This window comes from Pomacea canaliculata, linkage group LG14 (genome assembly GCF_003073045.1).
Source record: "Pomacea canaliculata isolate SZHN2017 linkage group LG14, ASM307304v1, whole genome shotgun sequence".
In the NCBI taxonomy this organism is placed as follows: domain Eukaryota; kingdom Metazoa; phylum Mollusca; class Gastropoda; order Architaenioglossa; family Ampullariidae; genus Pomacea; species Pomacea canaliculata.
In genome coordinates this window covers 5,645,925-5,670,842 of record NC_037603.1, presented here as the reverse complement: position 1 = coordinate 5,670,842, position 24,918 = coordinate 5,645,925, and the positions used below count along the sequence as shown (strand labels likewise).

Below are 24,918 nucleotides of genomic sequence, written 5' to 3'. Positions count from 1 at the left end.
ATTATTGCTAAGATCCAATGTGCGAAGATTAGGCAGTGTCACTTCATGTAGTTTTGTCAGATTACACCTGGCTATGCTGAGATAAACAAGGAGTGTGTTGTTGTCGAGGTCACCAAGGGTCATCGAGGTCCCACTGGCGTCAAGGTATCGGAGATTGGAGTGGGCGGCTGCATTAAAAACATTAGAACAGATGAAAGACCATCCGTGACAGACACAGTTGTCTGGACATGTTTCATTGCACAATATTTCATCATCACGTTGAGGACAATGGTAGATCCCATCACACACGTGACTCTCGTGAACACACACCTGAGATTTGCGGCAACGGTAGAAGCCTGGACACGTGTACCTGTCACATGCCGCCTCGTCTTCGTGACCAGGACAGTCGTTGACTCCGTTACACCGGAAGTAGACAGGCAGACACACATCGTGAAGGCTTGGACACACGAAGTGCGAATCGGGACAAGAAAATGGTGACAGTTGACTGTAGACGATCTGTCCATTTGACTTACTATCAATTCTGAAAGAGTTTTGCTTCAATAAAAAGACCGTTAAACATATCAAGCAATTTGCTTCATCCGCTTGGTCGTCGCAGTCCACTTGTCCATTGCAACGCTCGATCGCCTGTACACACTGTTTATAGAAAAAAAATGCAATGTTACTCAGCTTGACAATGAATTTTATAAATCAAACAGGTGGTTTTACTCATTAAATTAAGAAAGCTTAATTTTAAATTAAAATATCAGTTTGCATTAACGTAAGAAACAATTATTATACATGACAGCAATGCAGTCAAGTGTCAAAAGATGAGAATGTGTAGATACCAACCATGCCCCAACGAACACTTGTTAAAAATCTGTCTCTTAGTAGACTGATTAATCAAATAGGAAATGTGTAAATTCACTGACCAGTAAACTAAACTACGAGGAAAAATTTAAAAATTCTAGGGATTTGATGCTGAAAGCATAAGAATATAAAAATTACATTGAGAATCGTTGGTTGATTTTCAAAATTATGCTGACTGCAGACTACCTGTATTCACTTAAGAGAAAAAGCAGAATTTAACTTGTTTCTTAATGCTTTTAATGCCTGATTGCCAATTGTCGCAACATAAGCATTGAAAAGAGAGGTTTAACGGAATATTCATCGAATCAGTTTCAAAAATACAACACTGGAAAAGCTTGAACTATTTGTTTATTAGGTTCACCCGTTGACGTTTACGTTTTCATCTGTTCCAATGGTGGGCCACGAATTTGTTTTTGCAAATTTTTATTTTGAAAATGTAATAGGATAATTCGCTCACATTTCACGTAACGCAGTAGGTCTATTGAATGAAAACTTATGTTTAAACCTTTAATTAGTGAGCTTCATTTGATAGCAGCATACGTTTGGGGTAAAAGGAGTTTCGTTTTGAATATGACAATATTTACAAACCCTTCTGCCACTGCATTGAAAAGGTGAGTCCAGGTCGCAGCGAGGAAAGAAGCAAAAGTTTTCATCACTGCCATCAAGGCAGTCAGCTCGATGATCGCATACTAAGGTGTATGATACACTCTGCTGTATATCAGCACACTCAAAAAGCGGCGGAAGTGACGTCAGTGGTGCCGAGCAGGAGTACGTGGCGCCATCTGTCTTGCTCCAGCAGTTAGAGGTGACGTCACAGGCGAGAAACACGTGCGTGAAGTGGTTAGCGGGGCACAGGATGTACCCTGGCTGTTTACCACAACACAGGTGTGTTTAGACTAAACAAGTATGTAAACATAAGGAATAGTCGAGAATAAGCATTTGTTCAATCCCTTGAGATTTGTTAGTATGTACGTGATGATAATGTAATCGCCATCAGTAAAAAACTTCAATATAAAGTTCTATTTTTTTTTAATCGAACAAAATAGATTAAAAGAATAATATTACCTTGATTTCTTTTTCTTGTGACATAGATACAAATCCTGAGTTTCACCATGCAGATGGCGTACTTGCAGACGACATAAATTCACAGATATTTCAGACTTATACTATCCACACCTAGTATGACCAATGTCTCGATAAGTTCTGTGACATTATCGGTGCGAACACAGACTGAAACTTTTAAAATTGCCATTTACACGCTTGGTTCAGTTGGATGAAATTTTATTTTCAGTCTACCGTTTTGGACGTGAATAAATGTGTTGTTTAATCTACCGCTTTTTTTTTTTATTGTAGATAATCACGAGGTGGGGACTGCATAAAGAAGTAGAAATTGTGATTTCTCTGATACCTTAAAAGTTTCGAATAAAAAGTTTTTTTTATCCTACCTTAGAAAGTCTGGACGTGGGTTGTGTCACGTGGACATCTGGTGCCTCGACAGCAGCATGCATACTTGGTGTTCCCTGGATCTCACATAAGTGATAAGACACAGGAAGTGCTTTCTCGCATGATGTGACCATTAGATACCCTCTAAACCAGGAATGAAGAATCGAGAACTTCGAGGTCACCACGCAGTTTTCGTTCGGCAGTTTGATTCCCAGGTCCATAAATTTCAAGACATGAGCGATGGTCTCGTCACACCACAGAAAACTCTTTCGATATCTGCCCAATATTACAAAATAAACTGGACAATAATTTTTACGGTGTTCAGTTTATTTGATGTTTACTGGATTCACTGAATAATCGCTCATTATCAATTTAGCAGACTGTATTTTCATCGGTTTGGAACAACAAGCTTAGAAATCAGAAGAATGTCTATAATAACTGTAAGACATTACCATACAAATTTTCACCATACTTACATTGGAGGTAAAGATGACGGAGCCAACCTAAGTCCAACGAAAATTTCTGGAGAATCTGTTAAATGATTGAAGAACTCCATAAAGAAGTCCCACACTGTTCTGGCACTAAAACTGGCGAGCTGTTGTTTACGCTCCTGACACCAACGGTTCGCATCATTCCACGAAATGTTTTCCTCCACCACGTGCGTGAACGTAAAGCAGCGACCGTCCACCTCGATTTGTCCAACGCTGCACGTGCCGTCACCTGACCAGCATCCAGCTTCATCTTCGCCGCCCACACACTCGCACGTAAAGTTACACGGGAAGTGATGCTGCATGTCCTCCCATCGCACGCCCGAGCAGTTCCACCTGCCGTCAGACAACTTCACAGGCAGCGCCGACTCGTGGTGAAAGGAAAACATTATTTTAAAATGTCCACCGTATGTCATAGAGTTAACTTTGTATTCCATCAGCATCTCACCTGGATAAAAAGCCAGGTCTCGGTTCATTTGTAAGGAACATATTGCATACTCTCTGTAACTGCTCTTTGTACGGAAAGTCACGTGGTCAGGAAAAACTCTCAAGCAGGTGTAGACGCTGTCAATATCATCAAAACTTATAACGACAATGTGACCGAGTGGCGCCACCAGGTGTACCCAAAAGTTTGTGTAGGGCGTGAAGTTCATGTTCGGAGTTTCTACATAACCTGTAAACACAACTTTAAAATCTTAACAAAAATTAGGAAGTGAAGACTTTAAAAGAGTTAATAATTACATTAGAATTAAAATAAAATCACCTGTGTTTGGGGAGGTGAAGTTGACCAGTAACTGTGGACGACTGGTTTCTGGAACAGCCGAGAAATTTAAAAGAAGGTGAAAGGTTGAGCTGAGGCTGATTATTTTGACCAGAATTGTAAGACTTCTGGAATAAGTGTAAAATATTTCCGGGAGTATAAGTTGGACTTGCGTCAAAGAGAAGACTACCCGCATCATCACGTAGTATTAGGCGTATACACTCGATACACTCTTTACGAGTCTGTGACACTTTCACATAGGCCACCATGCCTGGTGGAACCGTTAGCTCCACATTGCAGAAGTTAACAAAAGTCTGGTCTTGTCCTGTATTAGATAACGGCCTGAAAGACATGGAGATGCTCCCCTCGCTACCTTTGACCTGATGAGTCTGAGATCGGATGACGCAGGTCAGGAGGTCAACATCAACTGGTTCAAGTCGTCCAAAAGTTTCGTTTTGACCGTAAACTACTGTAGGTATTTCGGTAGTAGACGAGGTCTTAACAACAGAATCCTTGTAGTGAAGACTATCTCTAGACCACACACGTGAACTGTCTGAAGTGTCTGTGTAAACTACATCTTCAGTGTAGTCCTGCAGAGGACTTGATGTCTTCGTCTTGTCCTCTGTCCCGAATAATTGGCGACCTGTGTCATCCACACTGTCTGTGTGGCAGCCATTGCCACAGAAAGTCTTAGTAGTGCCAACACTGATATTATAGTTCTTCTCATGATGTTGAGCTGGAAATATCGAGGGTCATAATTTGTTAATATATGGCATAATCATTTAAATTTCATGTTAGTATAATATAATTTTTATAATATCTTAAAATATATTGTGGTGACCTGTGTGGTTTCCGCTTCATTGCACCAAATGCTCCTGCAATATTCGTGTCATTAATAATGATAATTACTCATTATATCTATACACACTCAATTATATATAATACTCCATGCCTCTGATCAATGTGTTACTGATCGACGGACCTGCTATTGATCGGCTAATCGATACACTGGACCTTGTCACTTGTTTCCTAACGATTGTAGACATGGACCTCGAGAGTTTTCTGTACACTGAGATCAGGAAAACAACATCTGCCACTGAGCTTTACTCAAGAAAACAGACATCTCGTTACTCTAGTCTTGAAACAACCAAGGCACCTACACAGAATGTCACTGGCACCCGAAGTTCCAGCTCCTATACTTTAAATGAATAGCCATGGCTTGTGATATTTGTGTAGAGAATATCACTTGATGTCAACCTAACAACCTAAATTCACGGCGTCCGTTGAATATATTGTATAATGTATCTTTCCATATAAGCTATCAAAAACTTCTGATTTTTTTTTTTTTTTTTTAGTTTCTTTCCTTTTGTCACTCTTTGAAACACTTCTTAGTATTACTATTCACTAACAATTACAATCACATCATTGCTGTTCTATCAAAAGATATAGCTACAATCTGTGTCACTGTGACCATAATAATAACTTCAGAGGTTAAACACTGAGAATAGCGGTGTCCGACATGTGACAGAATGTTCCAGATCTGTCAGCACACTATCGACACCTGGCAGTGCTACAGGTAAGAACAATACAGTAGTCTCGAGCCTTTACAACACCTGAACTTATATACAGTCCTACAGGTAAGTTTTTAATTTCTCTCGAACAAAGCCACGCCTCACGATGATCAAGCAAAAGAAAGAAAAACATTTTTAACAAATCTGGATTTAAAGTTGTGCAAGATAAAAACCGATCGGAATTTATTTTTGTTACTCTACCAGAAAAGGTTTTTTTCCCTCTTCCACCAAATATATTTTTGTTTAATTTTAATCACTGGGTGTTTCCAGGTTTCCTGTTGAGACAAGAAAACTATTTCAAATATACCCAGAGAGTGGTCCCGACATTAACTTACACTTTAACATTCGCTTTTCTCACTTAAAATGTAAAACTAACCAGGGAGAAAATTTAACAATAGACTAGTGTAAGATTTGAATTGATACGAAACAATATTTCAACAAAGAAAGTCAAACATTTTTCTGAATGCTACTCTTTCTTTTACAACCACCCTTTAGAAATCCTTCGTAAAATTCTTGTAGGTGAATGAGAATTAATTTCTTTTACTATTTTCAGCCAACAGAAGCCTGGAGCGATGAAACATAAAAATAAAAATAATTGTAAATAGCAACTGGATATATCACTTCGATTTAATGTTACAAGGCCTTAAATAGCCCAGAAAAATCGGTTGATAGTCGTTTGACCTTATACACCTGAACTCAAGCTAAAGAATAGGGAACACATCGTGACTTGAATCTTTTTAAATAAACTCAGCATTCGCTTTTTTTCGAAATTTAGAACGAAACAGGGACAAAAAATTACAATTGACTAGTGCAAGATTTGATATAAAAACAATGTTTCAACAAAGAAAATAAAAAACATTTCTGAGTGCTGCTATTTCTTTTACAACCACCCATTAGAAATCCTTTGTTAAATTCTCGGAGTTGGAAGAAATTTCCTTTTTCCGTTTTCAGTGAATAGAAGCCTGGAGAGAGATAAAACATCAAAATAAAATAAATTTTGCAAGAAGTAACTGTATATACTACTTCGATTAAATTTTACAAGGCTTTAAAGAGCCCAGAAACTAGTACCATTGTCATGCAGGATGGAGGAAGGACCCAAGCATCACATGTAATCTGCAGGAACTGAGACGAGTTACTAAAGTCGTACGACCTACAGAATATATGACATATCACAAATACCTTTAGATAAACTTTCTATTCATGAGAGAAAGTGTTATTCTTATCTAGTTAGATATACAGAAAGATGTCTCACTACTTCTCTTCTGTGTTCATCTATCCTTATGTCATCTGTTGTTGTTGTTGTTGTTGTTGTTGTTGTTGTATCTTCTAGTTACTTTCACTATACTGTAAGGTTTTTGTAACTTTGTGAAATGGCGCCTGATGAAACTAAGGACGATGCTACTGACATCAAGGTGGGTAAGTAATTCCTCAAGTTGATGATTTCTATATTCAGTCTTTTCGGTCAGTAGGAATGTCCTGACATGTCACGTGTCATCGGTTAGGATTTTTATAAGATGCTTATTTTTGTATTCGGATATCCTTTGCTCACAGATTTTTCAATCTTTTATGAAGTGTTTGTGAATCATATTTATTCCTTTTTGCCATGTCATCTGTCGTCGGTTAGAATCTTCGATGATCAGATTACCTATGTAACTGTAGTTTCTGTGCTGTTTCTCTCTGCCTCTCTTTTTCTTCTCTCCATCCTCTCTCTCTCCCCACTTTCTATTCCGATTAGGTCATCGCTAATCTTTTAGATCGTAAACACGTGCTCGCATACATTTGCATATATCATACATGAAACAAGTAAGGAAAATTGAGTACAACAATTGAAAAATGTCAAATATATATTTATTCACACAACACAAAATCCGTTGATACATTTCTTTTTATACTTCCTAATTTAGAAATTTTGCAATTTTTACATTTTTCACAAAACAACTTTTTACTCAGAGAAAAAAATCGGGTGAATAGCAAAGTTATTGAACCTTTAGTCGTGTTCGCTGAGTTTATCCAGTCTGGTTGTGAAGCGCTCAGTAAAAAGTTTGTATTAACATTATTCAATCTACACTTTTTGTTGTGTGATATGGTGGAATGAATTTGTTTTCCTTGACAGAAAGAGGAACAGACTAGTGGTGTGGTGTAGTCTATATTGAAATGTCGGTACCGTAATTACCTACTGTCTGGTTACACAGATGATGATGATTTGCAGACCCCCTCTCGCTTTACGATGGAAAAAACTCGAGATTACAAAGCTTATTTATATATATAATTAGAAGACAATACAGTGATAAATAAAAGTGACCATGATGCCGACTGCAGGCTGGTAGCAACTACACAGTGAAACGAAAAGATGACCAGACTTGCTGACACAATAGCAAACTGTCATGACCTAAAGCTTTTACAAACGACTAGGGACCATGGAAGAAACCTTTGTCCACATAAAAATAAACATATGTTCACATCCACCAGCCTTTAATCGCCAGAACATTTTCGAGGTAGAAAATCACGACCCAGCGTGCTTGTAAACTAGACCAAAGGTCATCGAGGTTCACCGCTGAGATTTTCAAGAGTAGAATGGGTGAACACGGGGCTATGCCGGCACAATTAAGATTAATTAATTAATGCTCAGAAATACTCTTTAGGAGTGAGAGTATGCGCTTTACAAATTTTGCATTTCTTATTATTATTAATTACTTTGTTGTAAAGTTAATCTGTACCACAGGGACTGTCTGTGTAAAACAATGAAGGTTTGAGTACCATAATGGCGATTCCCAACCATTCATCTGCCGTTAGTTCTGGACGGAAGAAGACTCGTTCTTCACCCAACTGTTAACCATCTTCTGATGGCCACTAAGCACTCGTCGTATGGGACAAATATTTATATTCTATTAATCGCTGGACCTAAAACGCAGAGACCCTCCATCTGCCCTGAGGTTAGTTTTCTTGCTCATGTCAGTGAGGTCAACAATTAGAGGTTTCATTAAATTCAGCAATACTTTCGTTTTGACAATGGATGAAATGCTGTATTTTGTATGTCAAGAAAACGAAAAAATTATTACGATCGAATATTTTCATATACGCAATGTTAAATTTACAAAAGCCTGCATATCTGCAGTAAAATATGTTTTGCATAATTTATTAGATTTTTTGTAAACAGAGCTTATAAACGCGAACCAATTAAGAAGCTCAAAGAATGAAATATATCTTTTAGATGTCCAAATACAAAATTGAAACTCAAAAATAAATACAGTCTTACGAAATAAAATAAAAGAAAATCTTAAATTTGAAGGAAAACAACGGAATGGCAACCATAATATTTTGCATTCAATCTACCCACACTAGGATATCTTTGCAAACAATCTTAAATATTCAGCAAACTTCTGGTATTACTTTTCAGCAAAGACAATACTTTCTTTCCATTTTGAAAACTGTAATTAAAGGAATTTTCTGGTGCTAAATCTCCCCCTACCCATCTCTCAGTGTTATAAACATGTACATAAAATTATAAACATAGCTATAAACCTGACTGACCGACGGAAGACTAAATGTCTCATGTTTTTATTTTTTATATTATTATTATTATAGCGCTTTTTCACCAATAACTAACAATAACATGTCATGATACAAACCACTTTGAGCCACTGAGCCACACCCACTTAAGGTAAGACATCAAGCCTAAAATAATGAATCTAACAAATAAAATGACCATATAATTAAGATACTGTGAAAAACTAAATTATAAATAAACAGTAAATAAAACAATAAAAATGAGTGCAATAAATTAAGCATAGTATTTAATCATAATATTTTTAAACATATGTTTTCAGTGAGAAATACAGATTGACGAGTAATACTTCGTGTTATGTTTGAGAGTTAAGTTTTCCTTTATTTTAACCTTTGCTTATTTCTTATTTTTCAATATCTGTTATATAATTCACACTGATAAAGTAACTAAACGTACAAACTTTTCAATTCGAGAAATGTGAAGATGGTATAAATTTATTATGCTTATTGTAAAGATTTAGTGTAACAAGAACAATATCAATCTTAACAATATTATGTCAATATAAACAAAAATAGGAATAAATTTTGTAATTTATTTTTAAAAATTGAAGTTCGTCGTAATATACTATAGCATAGGTCTTAGAAATCTACTCCATCAAGACTTGTTCACTGAACAGAATTCACTCAGTTCTATCTACGGATGTTATTTGTCCACTACAGTAATTCCTTGAAATTAAAAGTTACCGTGTACTTCACATATAACTACCATGTTTGTATTATTATAGTATTATCTTCTGCATGAAGGATTATTTTGTCTAGAACTACAATAACTTAATTTTTAAATCGTTTCAATATTCCCCTCTGTTTGCTTCAATGGCATTTGTCAGCTCCTCACGAGAAAAAACTTTGGCTGAAAGCATCGTCTTAATGAGGTCAAAGGCCTCGTTGTGAGTGAGTTTTACTTTGCAATTACCCAATCCTGTGAAACCATTAATTAATTTAAGTTGAGCTATGATCCGCTTTCGTCTTTCTTCCTCTCTTCTACATCGTCGGCGCTCTAAGTAGATGTTGATGGTGTACAGGAACGGGTTAAGTGCGGAATTGAAGGGCAGAACAAAAATAGCTAACCCTACATTAACCTCTCCGGAAATAGGAAACTCATTTGCAGCGAGGATTCCTGTCAAACCAACAGGGAACCAGCACAGAAAGTCTGACATAACTACTGTCATTAAGCGAAGAGCAATATTAAAGTCTTTGATAGTTTTAGACGTACATGAAGAAGAAATAGAATTAGAACGAACAGACTGGTAAACAAACATTTGACCAATCATAATAAACGTAAACAAAATAAAATTCAATGCAATAACAACACTAAAAGAATAAGCACGACCCGGGAAATCCACCCGGGATGTCGGCAGGGGAAAGCAAATGCTAGTCTGGCTGTAAAAGCTCCAATGTGACGTCATCGGCAGAAGGGGAATCGCGGCTAAGGTCATACCTGCCAGCCAGGTAACAATACAAACAAACACAGCTGATTGCTTTCGAAAGTGCACCTGGCTAAATGGAAAACGGAAAACTAGAAAGCGATCGAGCGTAATAAAAAATATAATAAAAACCGATACTTCAGATGACAAGAAACACAAAAACACCCGCCACATTACACAACCCGCTGTTTCTCCACCCTGTATCCTCCCACAGGTAAACACCTTTATACCTGTGGTCTGCTATACCGATGATCAAGAGATACACACCCATCAGAAAGTCGGCCACACACAAGTTAGTGACGAAAACATCGTACCCCACGTTGCTGGTGGTTTTGTGGAGAATCAAGCGGTAAACCAAAGTGCTGAGGTTTCCCACTAACGAGAGAGAGGCAAAGATGGCGAGTGCCACGCGGTACAGGTTGGAGCGCAGCAAGTCATCACAAGACGACACTTCGTCGGAAGGAGCGTGACAGTTGAGCACGTTGAACCCTCGGGGTAAGGTCGCCGGACAACACAGCTTGTAGTTGTCAGCAAAAACTGTCTCCAGACTGTCCAAACCTTCAAATATTTCTTGAGGGAATACTGTCAGCGGACATTTCTGTAGATTGAGCACGCGAAGATATGACATGTTAGCAAAACCTCGTCCTGTCACGTGATTAATGTGGCTTCCTGACAGATTTAAACTGGACAATTTTGAGAAAAAAGCAAATATACTGAAGTCCATTTTTGAAATGTGTATGTCAGACATGTCTAGAAAGTTTAGAGCTGATGTATAATTGAAGTTGTGAAAGAGGAGATTGGTCAATGGGTTATGGCTTATCTTTAAAAACTCTAAATTTTTCAGGCCAGCAAAATGGCTGCTGCTAAGCTCGGTTAACTCATTATTGCTAAGGTCGAGAGTCCGAAGGTTAAGCAGTGTCACTTCGTGTACTTCGGTCAGATTACACCTGGCTAGGCTGAGGTAAACAAGAAATGTGTTGTTCTCGAGGTCACCAAGGGTCATCGAGGTCCCACTGGCGTCAAGGTATCGGAGACTGGAGTAGGCGGCTGCATCAAAAACGTTAAAACAGATGAAAGACCATCCGTGACAGACACAGTTGTCTGGACATGTTTCATTGCACAATATTTCATCATCATGTTGAGGACAATGGTAGATCCCGTCACACACGTGACTCTCGTGAACACACACCTGAGATTTGCGGCAGCGGTAGAAGCCGGGACACGTGTACCTGTCACATGCCGCCTCGTCCTCGTGACCAGGACAGTCGTTGACTCCGTTACACCGGAAGTAGACAGGCAGACACACATCATGAAGGCTTGGACACACGAAGTCCGAGTCGGAACAAGAAAATACTGGCAACGGGTTGTACACGATCTGTCCTTTTGAATTAATATCAATTCTTAGAGGGTATTTAAAGTTTGTATTGCCTTTAGAAGTCTTTTCGCAATTTGTTTCATCCGCTTGGTCATCGCAGTCTACTTGTCCATTACAACGCTCATCCACCTGTACACACTGTCCACGAAAACAAAGTTTACTCAGTTTGGTATTTATTTTTTTATAAATTCCATAAGGGTATTAACTGATTGTATCAAACAGGCTTATTTTTAAAATGTTCTGTTTAATTCCATGGAAGTATGTAAGTAGTTCTAGCACCTAGCGCTGGTGCCGATATGTTACTAAAAATAACGAGAAATGTTTATCAGATACCGCTTACAATATGCGATTATTTCCGTTATCAGAATTATCTTGCGAGAAGATATCTTGGTGTTGAATAGCAAACAAAAGATCCTACGATGGAAAAACATAGAACACAAAGTTGTTTTATCGTTTTGCCAGTGGTCAACTGGGTCTGTTTAGTCAAGTACATATAATTTTTTGTACACTCTGATGAACAGGATGAAGTCAGAGTCAAAATAAATATAAATAAGTATTTACAAACCCTTCTGCCACTGCATTGAAACGGTGAGTCCAGGTCGCAGGGTGGAAAGACGCAAAAGTTTTCATCGCTGCCATCAAGGCAGTCAGCTCGATGATCGCATACTAGGGTGTATGGTACACTTTGCTGTACATCAGCACACTCAAAAAGCGGCGGAAGTGACGTCAGTGGTGGCGAGCAGGAGTACGTGGCGCCATCTGTCTTGCTCCAGCAGTTAGAGGTGACGTCACAGGCGAGAAAAACGTGCGTGAAGTGGTTAGCGGGGCACAGGATGTACCCTGGCTGTTCAACAGAACACAAATAAACATAAGGAATAATAGGCAAGCGGTAATTAACTATTTTTGTGTTTAATCACTGGACAAACATTCACACGTAAGTTACTTTTATGACCGGTGGTCATCGCAAGTTTTAACAATGACAACAATCAAGTTTTTCCGAAGATTTTTTTAATTTATATTTAAAAATTACAAAAATTAAGATTTGGTCTAACTTGTGCTAGTTAATGGGCGAATCCTGAATTTTTCCAGAGTCACGCGGACTGACTACCTCAGATTAGCATGTGGAATTACAGAAAGTGTAAATATATTGAGATTGAATACTTGTACCCCAACGAACCTAAAATTGTATGACACCAGCAAAACATAAATACCCTGTGTTTACCGGTTTATGATTATACAAAGCTTTAAAGTGATATTTAACTTCCTCCACGTTCTTTCGGAACAAAAGCCGAACGAAGACAACACAACATTGTCCGTTACCTTTTACAGTTTTGAATAAAAGAAGCGTCTCTCACCTTGAAGTCTCTGGACCTGGGTTGTACAGAGTCTGGTGCCCTGACATCAGGATACTTACTAGAGGTTTCCGGGATCTCACACAAGTGTAAAGATATAAGATATTTGTCTTCACACGTTGTGACCATCAGATTTTCTTCGCCTAAGAGAATCTTCATGAAGGAATCCGGAGTCCGCGCGCAAGCTTCGCTAAGTAGTTTGAGATTTAATGCCTTAATTTGAATGAAGTGAGCGACAGTCCCATCACACCACAGCCAACTCATTCGGTATCTGAAAAATATTGCAAAATAAAAACAATATAGCTTCATTTTTATTTTTTTAAACTTTATTATCATTTATTCATTTAATTGAGTTACGTTTATTATTATTATTCAGATTATTATTCAGAAGAATATTTTGGAAGAATAGTCCTTTCTTCAAAATGTTGACTTTGATATAACAATCACAAAAACAAACATTACTAGACGTATGTACATGATACTTACATTGGAAGCTTGGAAATGGGTGGTAACCTAGCACCGATGAAAACCGTCCCTGAGTTTGTTGAATGTTTGAGAAACTTTATAAAGAAGTCCCACACTGTTCTTGTGGTCAAACTGGCGAGCTGTTGTTTACGCTCCTGACACCAACGGTTCGCATCATTCCATGAAAGGTCTTCCTCCACCACGTGCGTGATCGAAAAGCAGCGACCGTCCACCTCGACTTGTCCAGCGCTGCACGTGCCGTCACCTGACCAGCATCCAGCTTCATCTTCGCCGCCCACACAGTCAGACACAAAGTTACACGGGAAGTGGTGCTGCATGTCCTCCCATCGCACAGCCGAGCAGTTCCACCTGCCTTCAGACAACTTCACAGGCAGCGCAGACAGATGGTGGAAGGAAAACATTATTCGAAATTGTCTTTTACTAGACATTGAGTAAACTCTGTATTCAATGTACACCTCACCAGGATAAAAATCCAGGTCACCATTCTGTTCTACGGAACATATCAAGTACTGTCTGAAACTGCTGTTTGTGTGGAAAATGAGATGGTCAGACAACCGTGAAACACAGCCTAGCCAGTCCTGGATATCATGAAAACTAATCACGACGACGTGGTCGACTGGAGCCACCAGGTGTACCGAGGATTTGATAAAAGGGGAAAACTCTTCACGATTTGCTCTAAATGGCGTTTCGAGATAACCTGCAGACACAAATATATATTAAGACAAATTCGGTAAGATTCTTTCAAAAATATTAAGAGAAAGCATTATCTATAGTCATCACATACACTTCATGTCGAAACCTGTTTGACGAAGAAGTGTATTAGCGAAGAAACGGCAATGTTTAATAATGTGTGTTTTTAATGATGGAATAAATATTAACCCGTGGTTGACGAAGTCAGCATCATCAGCAACTGCGGCCTACTAGTTTCTGGAAGAGCAGAAAAATTCATTAAAAGATAGAAGTTCGATCTGAGACTCATCATCTTGACCAGAAGCTTCAGGCTGCTGGAGTATGTGTAAAAGTTGGCCGGGAGGTTTTGTGCAAACTCGTCAAAGAGAAGATCGTCCACGTGATCGCGTAGTATTATTCGTATACACTCGCTACACTCTATATGAGTCTCTAACACTTTCACATAGGCCACCATGCCTGGTGGAACCGTTAGCTCCACATTGCAGAAGTTAACAAAATTGTGGTCTTGTCCTGCCTCGGAGGTCGGTCTGAGTGACATGGAGATGCTGCCCTCGAGCCCTTCGACCTGATGAGTCTGAGATCGGATGACGCAGGTCAGGAGGTCAACATCAACTGTTTCAAGTCGTCTGAATGTTTTGTTGTGAAAGTACAGTGCTGCAGGTATCTCAGTAAGATCGCTGAAATATGAAGGCGAGGTAATATTTTTGATAACAGAATCCCTGTAGTGGTGACTATCTCCAGACCACAAATAAGAAACGTCCGAAGTATCTGTGTAAACTACATGTTCAGTGACATACTGTGTGCAGTCCTGCAACATACTTGATGCCTTCGTCTCGTCTGTAGGAAAGACCTGCTGAGTGGTGTTGTCCACATCATCCGTAGACTCAGTCTTTGCCATTGCCATGAACAGGAGCACAAGCGTTAAACTGTTGTTTCTTCTCATGATTTATAAAGTCAAAAAAAGAACAGCTTTGTTTTGGCAGATTAATAAATACACTAATTTATATTTAAATATTATAAAAAGGAAGAGTTCTCGGGGATCAACATCTCTTCTGTTTCGTTTTCACGGGTCACCTACAGCTAAAGCTTCACATGAGTGGACACGATTAAACACTATATTGCCTAGAACACATCATGGTTCTGCACTATTGAAGACACGATGCCTTAGACAATGTCTCCGATGGACGTACTGTTGGTCAGGCAACCTACACGTGGTCCTGTCAGGACGACTTCTTGCCTGGTGTTTGTAGAAGTGTATCTCGGAAACGAAAACAGTCACCAAGATTAAGGAGACACTGCCTAGCACTGAGTTTTAATAAGATATTTGCACCCCATTAGTCATTTAATAACCAAAGCATCTTCACAAAATACCAGCAAGGGCAACCGCAAATGTTCCAAGCCTTGTAAATGGTTGACAAGCATTACTGACTGTCAAACTGTTCTCGTCGCTGAATTCATGGCGTCTAGAAAATATAATTTGCAATCTTGTATTCAGTGTCTCCGATATTAAAAATAATTTTGACTGATTTCGTTTCTTCTTTTAGTTGTCTATCTCTATCTCTTTCAGCGAATGTGACAAAATCACTTCCGCGGTCAAACACTGCAACTAAAGTTCTCCACAGTGTGAAAGAAAGTTCCTGATCTCTTCAGGCACACTATCGACACTAGGCAATGCAATATGTATTAATAACAGCACAAGTTCTCTTAAACTCATTTATATAGTTTCGGGATGAGTTTCGGACTCTTTCTAGAACAAAGCCATGTAGCACAGTGATAAAGAAAAAAGATAAATATTTTGTTTAATCTCCATTTAAAAATGTGAAAGTTAAAACTGATCAGGTCTATTTTCATGTTACTGTACTCCAAAAAAATATTTTTCTCTCTGACCAAAAACATTTTCGTTCTCATTCAACTGCTAAATGTACTACTAAGCTGCTTACTAGACCAAAAAAATATCTCATTTATGTTGCCCTTTATTTTTAATCAATGAGTATCCTCGAGGAAATTCTCGCTTCCCGCTGATACAAGAAAAGTTTTTTGGACACATTGCCAATGAACAATTCTATTTTTAAATAAAATACTATTATTCGTTCCGTTTCGCTTGTTACAGGAAACTACCCAGAAAGAATGTTCACAAAGGTGAACTTCAAATCTGTAATGATACAAAACAATTTTAAACAAACGAAATAAAACAATTTTCTGCGATGCTTATCTTGAATCCTTTGTAAACTTCTCCTAGGTAAGTGAGCCGTACTTTCTTTTGTTATTTTAAATACCTAGAAGCCAAGGGAGATACAATTCAAAGAAAAACATTTGTAAGTCGCAACTGGATAATTGCTTCGACTAACCCTTTATTGTAAAACCGTCAGGACCGCCAGATGGCTTGGAAGGGAGGAGGGGGCGAATACAGAAAAATACCCAGTTTTAAATAAAACTCTTATATTTCTTCTTTTTTGCTTGAAATCCAAAACTATCTAAGAGCATTGACACAATGGACGTACGCAAAATCTTCGTTGAGGCAAAACAATTTGAAATAAAGAAAAAAAAGAAATGTTCCGTGGCGCTTTTGCCGTGAAACCTTCCGTCACGAATCCTTTGTAAAGAGCAGTATATTTCCAATCTCCCCACTGAGACAAGAAAACTTTTTTTGAGATTCATTGTAGGTGATTAGTCCAGGTTTAAAACAAAACTCCTTTTTTCGCTTCAAATTCAAAGCTATCCAAAAGAAAATTCTCACAATAGACGAATGTAAGATCTGAAATGACACAAAACAATTGTAAAGCAAAGAGACTCTTTCTGTCACAACCTCCCATCGCGAATCTTTTGCAAAGTTTTCCCAGGTAAGTGAGCAGTAGTTTCTTTTGCTGTTTAGAAACCTATGAAAAACATCTGTAAGTTGCAACTGGATACGTTGCTTCGAGTGAATTTTACAAGAGTTTATAATTGTCTGCAAAATTGGTCTATTGTGGCATAAAGATCGCTGTGGTGTTGTCATGGTGTAAAGTGAAAAGCTTAATTTATCTATCTATGCGTGCTTGTGTTAATGCTTGACCCCTGGCTACTAAGAGGGCAAAGACATAACTGTTCATCTATGACTTGCGTTCATATATTTAGTACTCTGCTCCATAGAAAAAAAAAAATCCTCAAATGTTGATCAACCTTTCTTTAAAAGAAGAAAGAAAAATCCACTGACCAAGGCCGGGCCCCCTTCACAGCCGCGGGCCCGGATACAACATCCTCCCCTTCCACACCTCTCGTCAGGGCTGGCAATAGCGTTAACAACTGAAAAAAAAAGTCATGCAACTGCATGGCTGCAGACATCATTATTCTTCTTTGCCGCCATCACAGCAGACGACTTTGTCGTGGAGATTAATATCCAAGGGACGTAACTCAAATTGTATTATTAGAGTTACGTCCCCAACACAATTTAGCGCCAAAGACGAAAGCCGTGACGTAAGGTTATAGCATCGTTCTGAAAATGGCGCCTACTAAAACCGACGACGACGATGATGTAGGCAAAGATGGTACGTAACCTTTACAGTTTATTGTGATGACCACATTCACAGTAGTTTTTGTCAAAATGAATGCGTTAAAATAATCTCATGGATCGTCGGCTAGGATCTTCTATTTGTCATCATGTATACAGAACCTCTTGTTATTGCTGTTAGCTCCTTTCTTATTGACTGCCCTGCATACTTTCTTCACAAACTTTAGAAAGTACAGAACTCTGCTGCACGACTGGTGCGTAGAACTCGGAAGCTGGACCGCGCCACAGGATTTTTTGTTGTTGTGTTGCGAAACAATGGAACTCTCTCCCTTTCCATATCCGCCACCTATACCCACTGGTGAATCCTTTAAACGTACACTGAAAACGCATCTCTTCCGTAAACATTACTCCTAACACCCTTCCCCACCATGCTAGTCCTTTTTCACACTCTTCCCAGCTTGTCTTTATCGTGATACTCTCAGTTCTTGTTATTTATTGGTTCCTCTTTTCATTTTATGTACTTGTTTTTATTCATCATTAGAACTGTTGTTTATTCTTTCTTAGTTTATGTGTTATTTGTTTGTTTTCCTGTCTCTCGGATGCTGTCCATGTCTCGTTCTTGTTCTTAGAGCATGCTCCTTAGGAGTGTGAGTATGTCCTTTACAAATTTTGCATTTATTATTATGATGATGATAATGATGATTTTTGCTATTTCAGATTATTTAATTTGTCTTTTAAAATGTGTTTGCTATCAATCGCTTATGTTATATTTCAAACATGTGTGCCACATAAAAATACATAGTACTTTGCACAAGCTTCAAAAGTTGCTAAAGTTTGGAGAAAAAAAACTACCAGCATTAAAGATTTTTTCTTATAAATAGCTACATGTTTGTTAATAAAGGTATATTAATATTCAAGCATCTAAGCATAACCTTAACTTCATGGTTATTAGTCCTTTTTTCAGATATGCTTGTATTAGCCAAAAATATATTACTTCTTAGTCACTTTCATATCTATCACATTTCAGATATGGATTAAATTGCAATTCTGTCCTATGATTAATATTTTACTGTATATTTTCTAAATCCAGAATACCACTATATTTATGACCACACTTAGGAAGCAAAGTGAACTGGAAGGGTACCAATAATGTCAGTTGAAAAAAAAACATCACGGCCTCTGTGAACTAGTCAAAGCTGTGTTTTAAATGTGAATGTAATAAAATGGAAATTCTATATTCCATCGTTTTAACCTAGCATACTAGTTGACTGGAGTGTTCCTTTAACACTTAAAGCTGTTGATCCAAAAGGAAGTGCATTTTAAGGCTTGTAAAGTAAATACTTAAAATCATCTGTATTTACAGTCCACGATCTTATTGATTTAATTCTGAATAAGATATTATTTAACTGGGTTGTTGCTTTGGTAATAGGAACATTCCAATCACTTGCCCAGTCACGATCACGGCGTGAGCGAGTGGACAAGACTGGCAGACTTGCAGCACTTGAAAGATTACGAAAAGCCAAACAACAGGGTGTCAAGAATAAGTTTGAGGTGTGGCCAGCTAAATAATGATACTGTTTAGAAAGAAGAAAAGAAAACATTCCTATCTTTTTAATTACTGTGTGCATACATTATTATAAATTAATATTTATTTGTAATTATAATAATAAAAGAAAGTAGTCTAAATGTGAAATATTTTATTCACACATGCACAACTCATTCATTTGGTTGTACTTGAATAGAAATAAGGCATTAATTACTAGTTTTCATTTGCACTAGATGGATTCACAGAATTATCATTTCATTTACAGATTAGTGTCATGTAATATTTTTTCAAGAGGTGTTATTACTAGTGCACATTGTTTGTCAAGAGGTGAAGTATGTTGCTGATCCTGTTGCAGATAGATGATGAAAAAAATGTCTACGATTTGGTGGAAGAGTCTGAGTATTCTGATATGGTACGGCAGCGCCAGGAGGATGATTGGATTGTAGATGATGGTAAAACAATTTCCTTTAATTTACTTTTGTTGATATATTTTATTACAAATGTGTGTGTTTACTAGAAAAGTGCTTGTAATATTATATTCAAGTGTGAAATTAATCTGTTTTTGTGCAGATGGATCTGGCTATGTGGAGGATGGACGAGAAATTTTTGATGATGATATGGATGAAGATGCAGTATCCAAGGGACAAAGCAAGTGGCATTGTCCTATTCCATATATTTTTACCTGTCTTGTACTTCATATTTTGGTGCTTTGCAATTTTATAATATTGCATCTCCTAGTGGTATAATAGGGTACTAATTCAAGCTATTGCTTGGTGACAGCCATACATAAACAGCTGTAGCAACTATGTTCGGCTGTTAACTGTGCAGTGCTGCTTAGAAAAAGCATTTTTACGGAAAACAAGTTACCAGACCAGTTTGACAAACATAGCAGATATGGTAAAACTTTTTTTTTTTTTTTTTTAAGCAATGCAGTCGCTGGCTGCTTTGTCATCACTAGATTAATTTTATTCATTTACTAAAATAAAATGTAGACATTGCTTTTATCAAAAACGTTTTCAGGCATCTGGTGCACAAGGGCCAGAAACATATCTGGGATGAGCTTGTCTCAATTCTATTGGTTAGGTGTTAAAAAAACTGACAGCCATTGGAATGGTTTAAATATAAATGGGTTGAGATAAACCACATGCTGTGTGTTGATGTTCTGGTCTGTTTTTATTACTGGTATTTCAGGCAAAATCAAAGAGGGGAGCAAGAAGAAAAATAAAAATATTGTGCGTCCAGGTACCAAACCTAAGAAGGACATCAAAACCATGTTTGCAGCTGTTGCTGCATCTAGTAGTAAAAAGAAAGAGGTGAGACTTGCACCCAAGTGTGTGTTATCATCCTAATACAAAGACTGCTGGTGTGGCTATATGGAATACCAATACATTAATTTGGAGTGCTTAATCTATAACATTGTGCCAGGCGCTTGGAAGCTTTTGCTTGTCAAAGCTGCCTCTTTTTTTTTTTTTTTTTTTCTTAAGTTTGTGATAGAAAAATTAGTAATGATGGGATATTTCATAGTTGAATCCATGTTGGAGGCTTGCTTAGGTACACATTCTGTTAATGGCAAACAGCAACAGTGGTTTCCAGTCTGGTCAGCTTTCATATTTTAGAGTCTAGACTAGTGACAAGGAATGATTTGATATGTTTGAAGAAGGAGGTCAGTGTGACGGGGGATGATATTCTAGGAGACCTAATGCAAGAGCTTCGACAAGGAAGCAATGCCAGCAGTGAACGCAGCAGTGCACCATTCTCCTCTACCCAAAAGGTTGTCAGGCCAACACAAGGTCATTCAGCGGCAGCAAAGTATGTCCACTTTCATTCTTCTAGTTGTAAACCAAGCATCTCCAAAACTTCTTGACATACTATAGAATCTCTAAAGACTGTGTTAATTCCGCCACCTACCCACTATTGAATTCTTTAAATGTGCACTGAAAACACACCTCTTCTGAAAACATTGCTCCTAACACCCTTTCATACCATTCTAGTCCTTTTTCACACCCTTCCCCGCTTGTCTTTATCGTGATACTTTCAGTTCTTGTTATTTGGTTAGAAAAGGCATAAACCCGTTCATGGTGAAGAATGCAGCCTCAACAGCTGTTTATTCCAAAGCTTCCACATCATCAGCTGAGACCAGGGTTTCCCATATAAACAGTTTGTCATCTTCCATGGTGAGAGGAGAAGTGAGTATTTTTAGGGTGTTTTATATTTTATCCCCTGAAGTTGCATGTTACAAAATATTGAGTACATTTTAAAATAGTCTGCTTGTAGCTAACTGTTGCCCTATGTTACAACTTTCTGCAGACAATAAATTAAGTGCATTTTGAAAGATACTGTTTGTTCATTGGGTCACCATATTGCTCCAGCCATATCTGCCACCTGCCTAAATTGATTCAACCCTGCCTTAACCATATCGTCACAACACCAAAAGTCAAATCAACCCAGGCGCAAAAGACAATTACTGGTGACACTAAGAGCTATTAATGTCAAATATTAGTAACATAGCCATGCATTGTTCAGAAAAGTTTGTCCACCATTTACTAAACAAAAATAGTCACTTGGCAAAACACATTCAGACAAAATCTCACAATAGTGCACAAACAAGATTTGTTGATATTTTTTTTTTTCAATCCATTGTCATCATTTATTTTTAGTTTGGAGGTGCATATTAAATGTATGCAGACATTCTGTTAACATCAAAGAGATGTCATGGCTTGGGCATTTACTTAACCTGGGCCTGGATTGATCTGACTTTAGGTGTTGTGACATTCTAATCTTACATGAGACAATATGGTCAGGGTAGGGTCAATTGAGAAGAGATGACCAATTCTTTGTGTTTTGTATTAATCGGTATTTAATGATTCTTTGGAAACCAACCTAAAACATCCAGACTCCATTATGCAGCTTTTAAGTAGTAAGACAATATGTATTCTTTTTAATATATATGAATCTGATTTATTCACACCACTAGCGGCCAGAAAAATCCAAGACAGTTATCAAAGAGGAACCTCTAGACTATGAGGAGATGGAAAGCCACTTTGAACAGGACCAACCACAGACTGTGAAACTGGAACCTTCTGAGATGTCTGCCTCTTATGGTATGAGGACCAAAGCTTAGTAAAAAAAATTCAGTTATTAAAAATGTAGATTCAGTTATTAAAAAGGAAGATATGTCGTTGAGATAAGATATGTTTCAGTGTTAAAATGATAAAATGAGTACATTTAACACAACTAGGTAACATGATGGAGTTGGATGATATTGACTTTGATGGTGAGCTGGACTTCAAGGACAAGAGAGAAACTGCTTCTTCTAACCAAATCATTCCTACACAAACATTTCCAACAGTCAAAAGGTATGCTTAATTTTGTGCCATTTTGGTCTATTTTTTTGTTTTAATTTTTACTTTTGTAATTCTGTTTAACTTTCATGCTCAAAATGTCTAATTTGCATTGTGGGTACAGCACAAAAAATATAGAGAGGGGAGATAGCAACACATATGCACAAAAATGATAAATGTAGATACCTGTTTTGTTTTTGTGTTGGTTTGGGGTTTGTTTTGGTTTTTTTTTTAAAATGTAGTGTGCTTTTTTTATAATATTTAAGCCAGTCTGCTAGAATCTAATGCTCATGTAGCATTTTGATTTATGAAGCAAGTAATTCATCCAGTGTGCCTCTGCAACTGATAAATAATTAAATCTCTTTATGTCAATAGCAGGCTCAGAACACTTTGTATTAACACCCACATATACTCAAAGATGCATGGAGACTTACCTTAATCAAACATCCAATTCCCCTTACTATTATTTACGCCAACACACACACCCACAGGTGGCAGAAATGTTATACATGCTTATCCTGACAGGGAAGAAATGCCGGAGTCTCGATGGGAAGTCATCCAATGTGAGAACACAGTTCCCATCAGTTCAGCAGATGTCCAGGTTGATACTTCTCAGCTTCCTTTGATCAATGACGAAGAAGGAAGACAGGTGATGAGGTTTATTGGCTGGATGCTCATGAGGATCCATATAAACAACCAGGTAAATGACTTGGACATTGACCAGACACTTTTCACTTCACTGTATATTAGAAAGTAGCATCATTACATCAACATACCATGACAATGACATTTATTTTGTTTTAAATTAAATCTAAGTACAAAATGCAAAAAAATTTTTTTCTTTATGATCGGGTTAATTTCATTTAAAAATAACTCCCAAAATAAGAGTACAGAATTTTCAAGATATAAGCCTTCAAACATTGGCATTCTCAGCTGCTTCTAGGAAAGAAGAAAATTATTTTCCTACACTGGAGAGCTCTGTTGCATGAAACCAGTATTTGTAACAGTGAGTGTGGTTCAGCTCAGAAAATCTATGCATGCCTTTGACTCAACGATGAGAAGCATCGCTTGGATTGTCATGTTCAAAAATACAGCCCTACAGATTTGAACTTTTTTTTAGAAGTTTCAACTGAAGTTAAGAAAACATTAAAAGGTCCAAACCAAATTCACTTAACAGACTGTTAAGTAAATTTTCTCCAGATCAAAATTTAATGGGCAACAATCACGATCTGAGAATAACTCCTGTAATTTTTTATTCGATAGATGTTTAATTTTCAGCATTGCATCTTAATTTTATAGTTACGACTGACGTCTGATAATGACATGTTTTATGATTTACGAATATGTTTTTCTGATACTTTATGCTCTGTTTCCAATGATTTTGATTAGCACTCGTGTTGTCCTTTAAGACTTGTAACCAACTTGTTTCTTATTATGATAATTATTGTTCAAACAGGCACAGTGTACCTGTTTGGGAAAATCTGGATTGATTCAGCAAAAATGTATGTCAGCTGCTGCGTGACTGTGAAAAACATCGAACGTAGACTTTATCTGCTTCCACGGGTGACAGTCAGTATTTTCCAAACATTTCAGTAGTTTTGTTATCAGTTTTAATAGTTATTCATCATATCAGTTATTTATACATACATAAGAATTCTTTTTGAGCAGTACTATGTTGGTTCTATAAGAAATTTTAGTATCTTTGATGTCTTCACATTGGTGAGTCTGTTCTGTCAATGTCAGTGTAAGTATCAGTTTTCTGTGTAGATTTTTCTTTTGATCTGATTAATACAAAAAACCCATGGCTCAAAATTTATTTCATACATCAGAGGTTAAAAAGACTGGGGGGGGGGGGTGAACACGGTTCTAGTGCTAAGCTGATTCAAAGTTTTGCATGCTGTTTCATCTAATGTCAGAGAGCATGTGAAATGTAGTGCACTCTGCTTACATGTATGCTCGCCAGACCAAAATTTGATGAGCTTATGCTTGCTTTGCATCAGAATGGGGTCTGTCAAATTTAAGTGGACATACACCATAAACTGGTGAAATTTGCATTGTATCAATAGACTGCTTTGTTGCTGTTTGCAGAAATTTGACATGAGCACCAAGACAGACACAGGTATAACAGTTACAATGAAGGATGTGTACCAAGAGTTCAATGAAAAAGTTGCTGTGAAGCACAAAATCATGAAGTTCAAAAACAGGGTAAGGAAAGGTCCCGTGTTGCATTTCTCCATAGAGAATAATTTTGAGTTTATTTATCTCTGTTTGAAAGTAAATAGTGGGATTTGCTTTCTCCATGAAGTGAGTTGATTGTTTTTTTATAATTTATTGAATTGTTCGGTAAATATTTTATTGTTCTTGTCTACCTTACACTATCTGCAAAATAATTCTTCCATTCAAAATATGGCTATTCATGGAAAATCCCTTAGTAAAATTTGAAATGAAATGCTTTTTTTAACTAAAAATAAACAACCATGTAGATTGCATAAGGTACACAACAGTCTTGTTACTGACTATTCATCATCAGAATTTTATTTTAAAC

At 37.4% G+C, this 24,918-nt stretch overlaps 2 protein-coding genes across 3 annotated transcripts in view; one reads left to right on the top strand and one right to left on the bottom strand.

The window, feature by feature from the left end:
* Positions 1-7,091: 7,091 nt before the first annotated feature.
* LOC112555144 lies at positions 7,092-17,424 on the bottom strand. 2 transcript variants are annotated; one of them, XM_025223375.1, is made up of 5 exons: positions 14,189-15,441; positions 13,310-14,006; positions 12,827-13,094; positions 12,037-12,315; positions 7,092-11,609 (listed from the first exon to the last, which is right to left on the bottom strand). In XM_025223375.1, the coding sequence occupies exons 1-5, from the start codon at positions 14,940-14,942 to the stop codon at positions 10,236-10,238; spliced, it is 3,372 nt and encodes a 1,123-aa protein (XP_025079160.1). In that variant the 5' UTR covers positions 14,943-15,441; the 3' UTR covers positions 7,092-10,235. The 2 variants fall into 2 exon arrangements, 1 of the variants encoding a protein (XP_025079160.1); XR_003097413.1 differs by lacking the exons at positions 7,092-11,609; positions 12,037-12,315; positions 12,827-13,094; positions 14,189-15,441 and adding an exon at positions 17,193-17,424 and having other exon boundaries at positions 13,872-14,006.
* LOC112555143 (DNA polymerase alpha catalytic subunit-like) overlaps positions 17,421-24,918 on the top strand; it is a 21,593-nt gene continuing 14,095 nt past the window's right edge. Inside the window, 13 exon segments of the mRNA XM_025223374.1 lie at positions 17,421-17,523; positions 18,916-19,037; positions 19,388-19,484; positions 19,603-19,680; positions 20,224-20,345; positions 20,690-20,841; positions 21,089-21,218; positions 22,007-22,133; positions 22,271-22,388; positions 22,899-23,029; positions 23,032-23,073; positions 23,830-23,942; positions 24,462-24,578. Of these exon segments, the coding sequence (XP_025079159.1) occupies positions 17,478-17,523; positions 18,916-19,037; positions 19,388-19,484; positions 19,603-19,680; positions 20,224-20,345; positions 20,690-20,841; positions 21,089-21,218; positions 22,007-22,133; positions 22,271-22,388; positions 22,899-23,029; positions 23,032-23,073; positions 23,830-23,942; positions 24,462-24,578 (1,395 nt within the window). The 5' untranslated portion in view covers positions 17,421-17,477.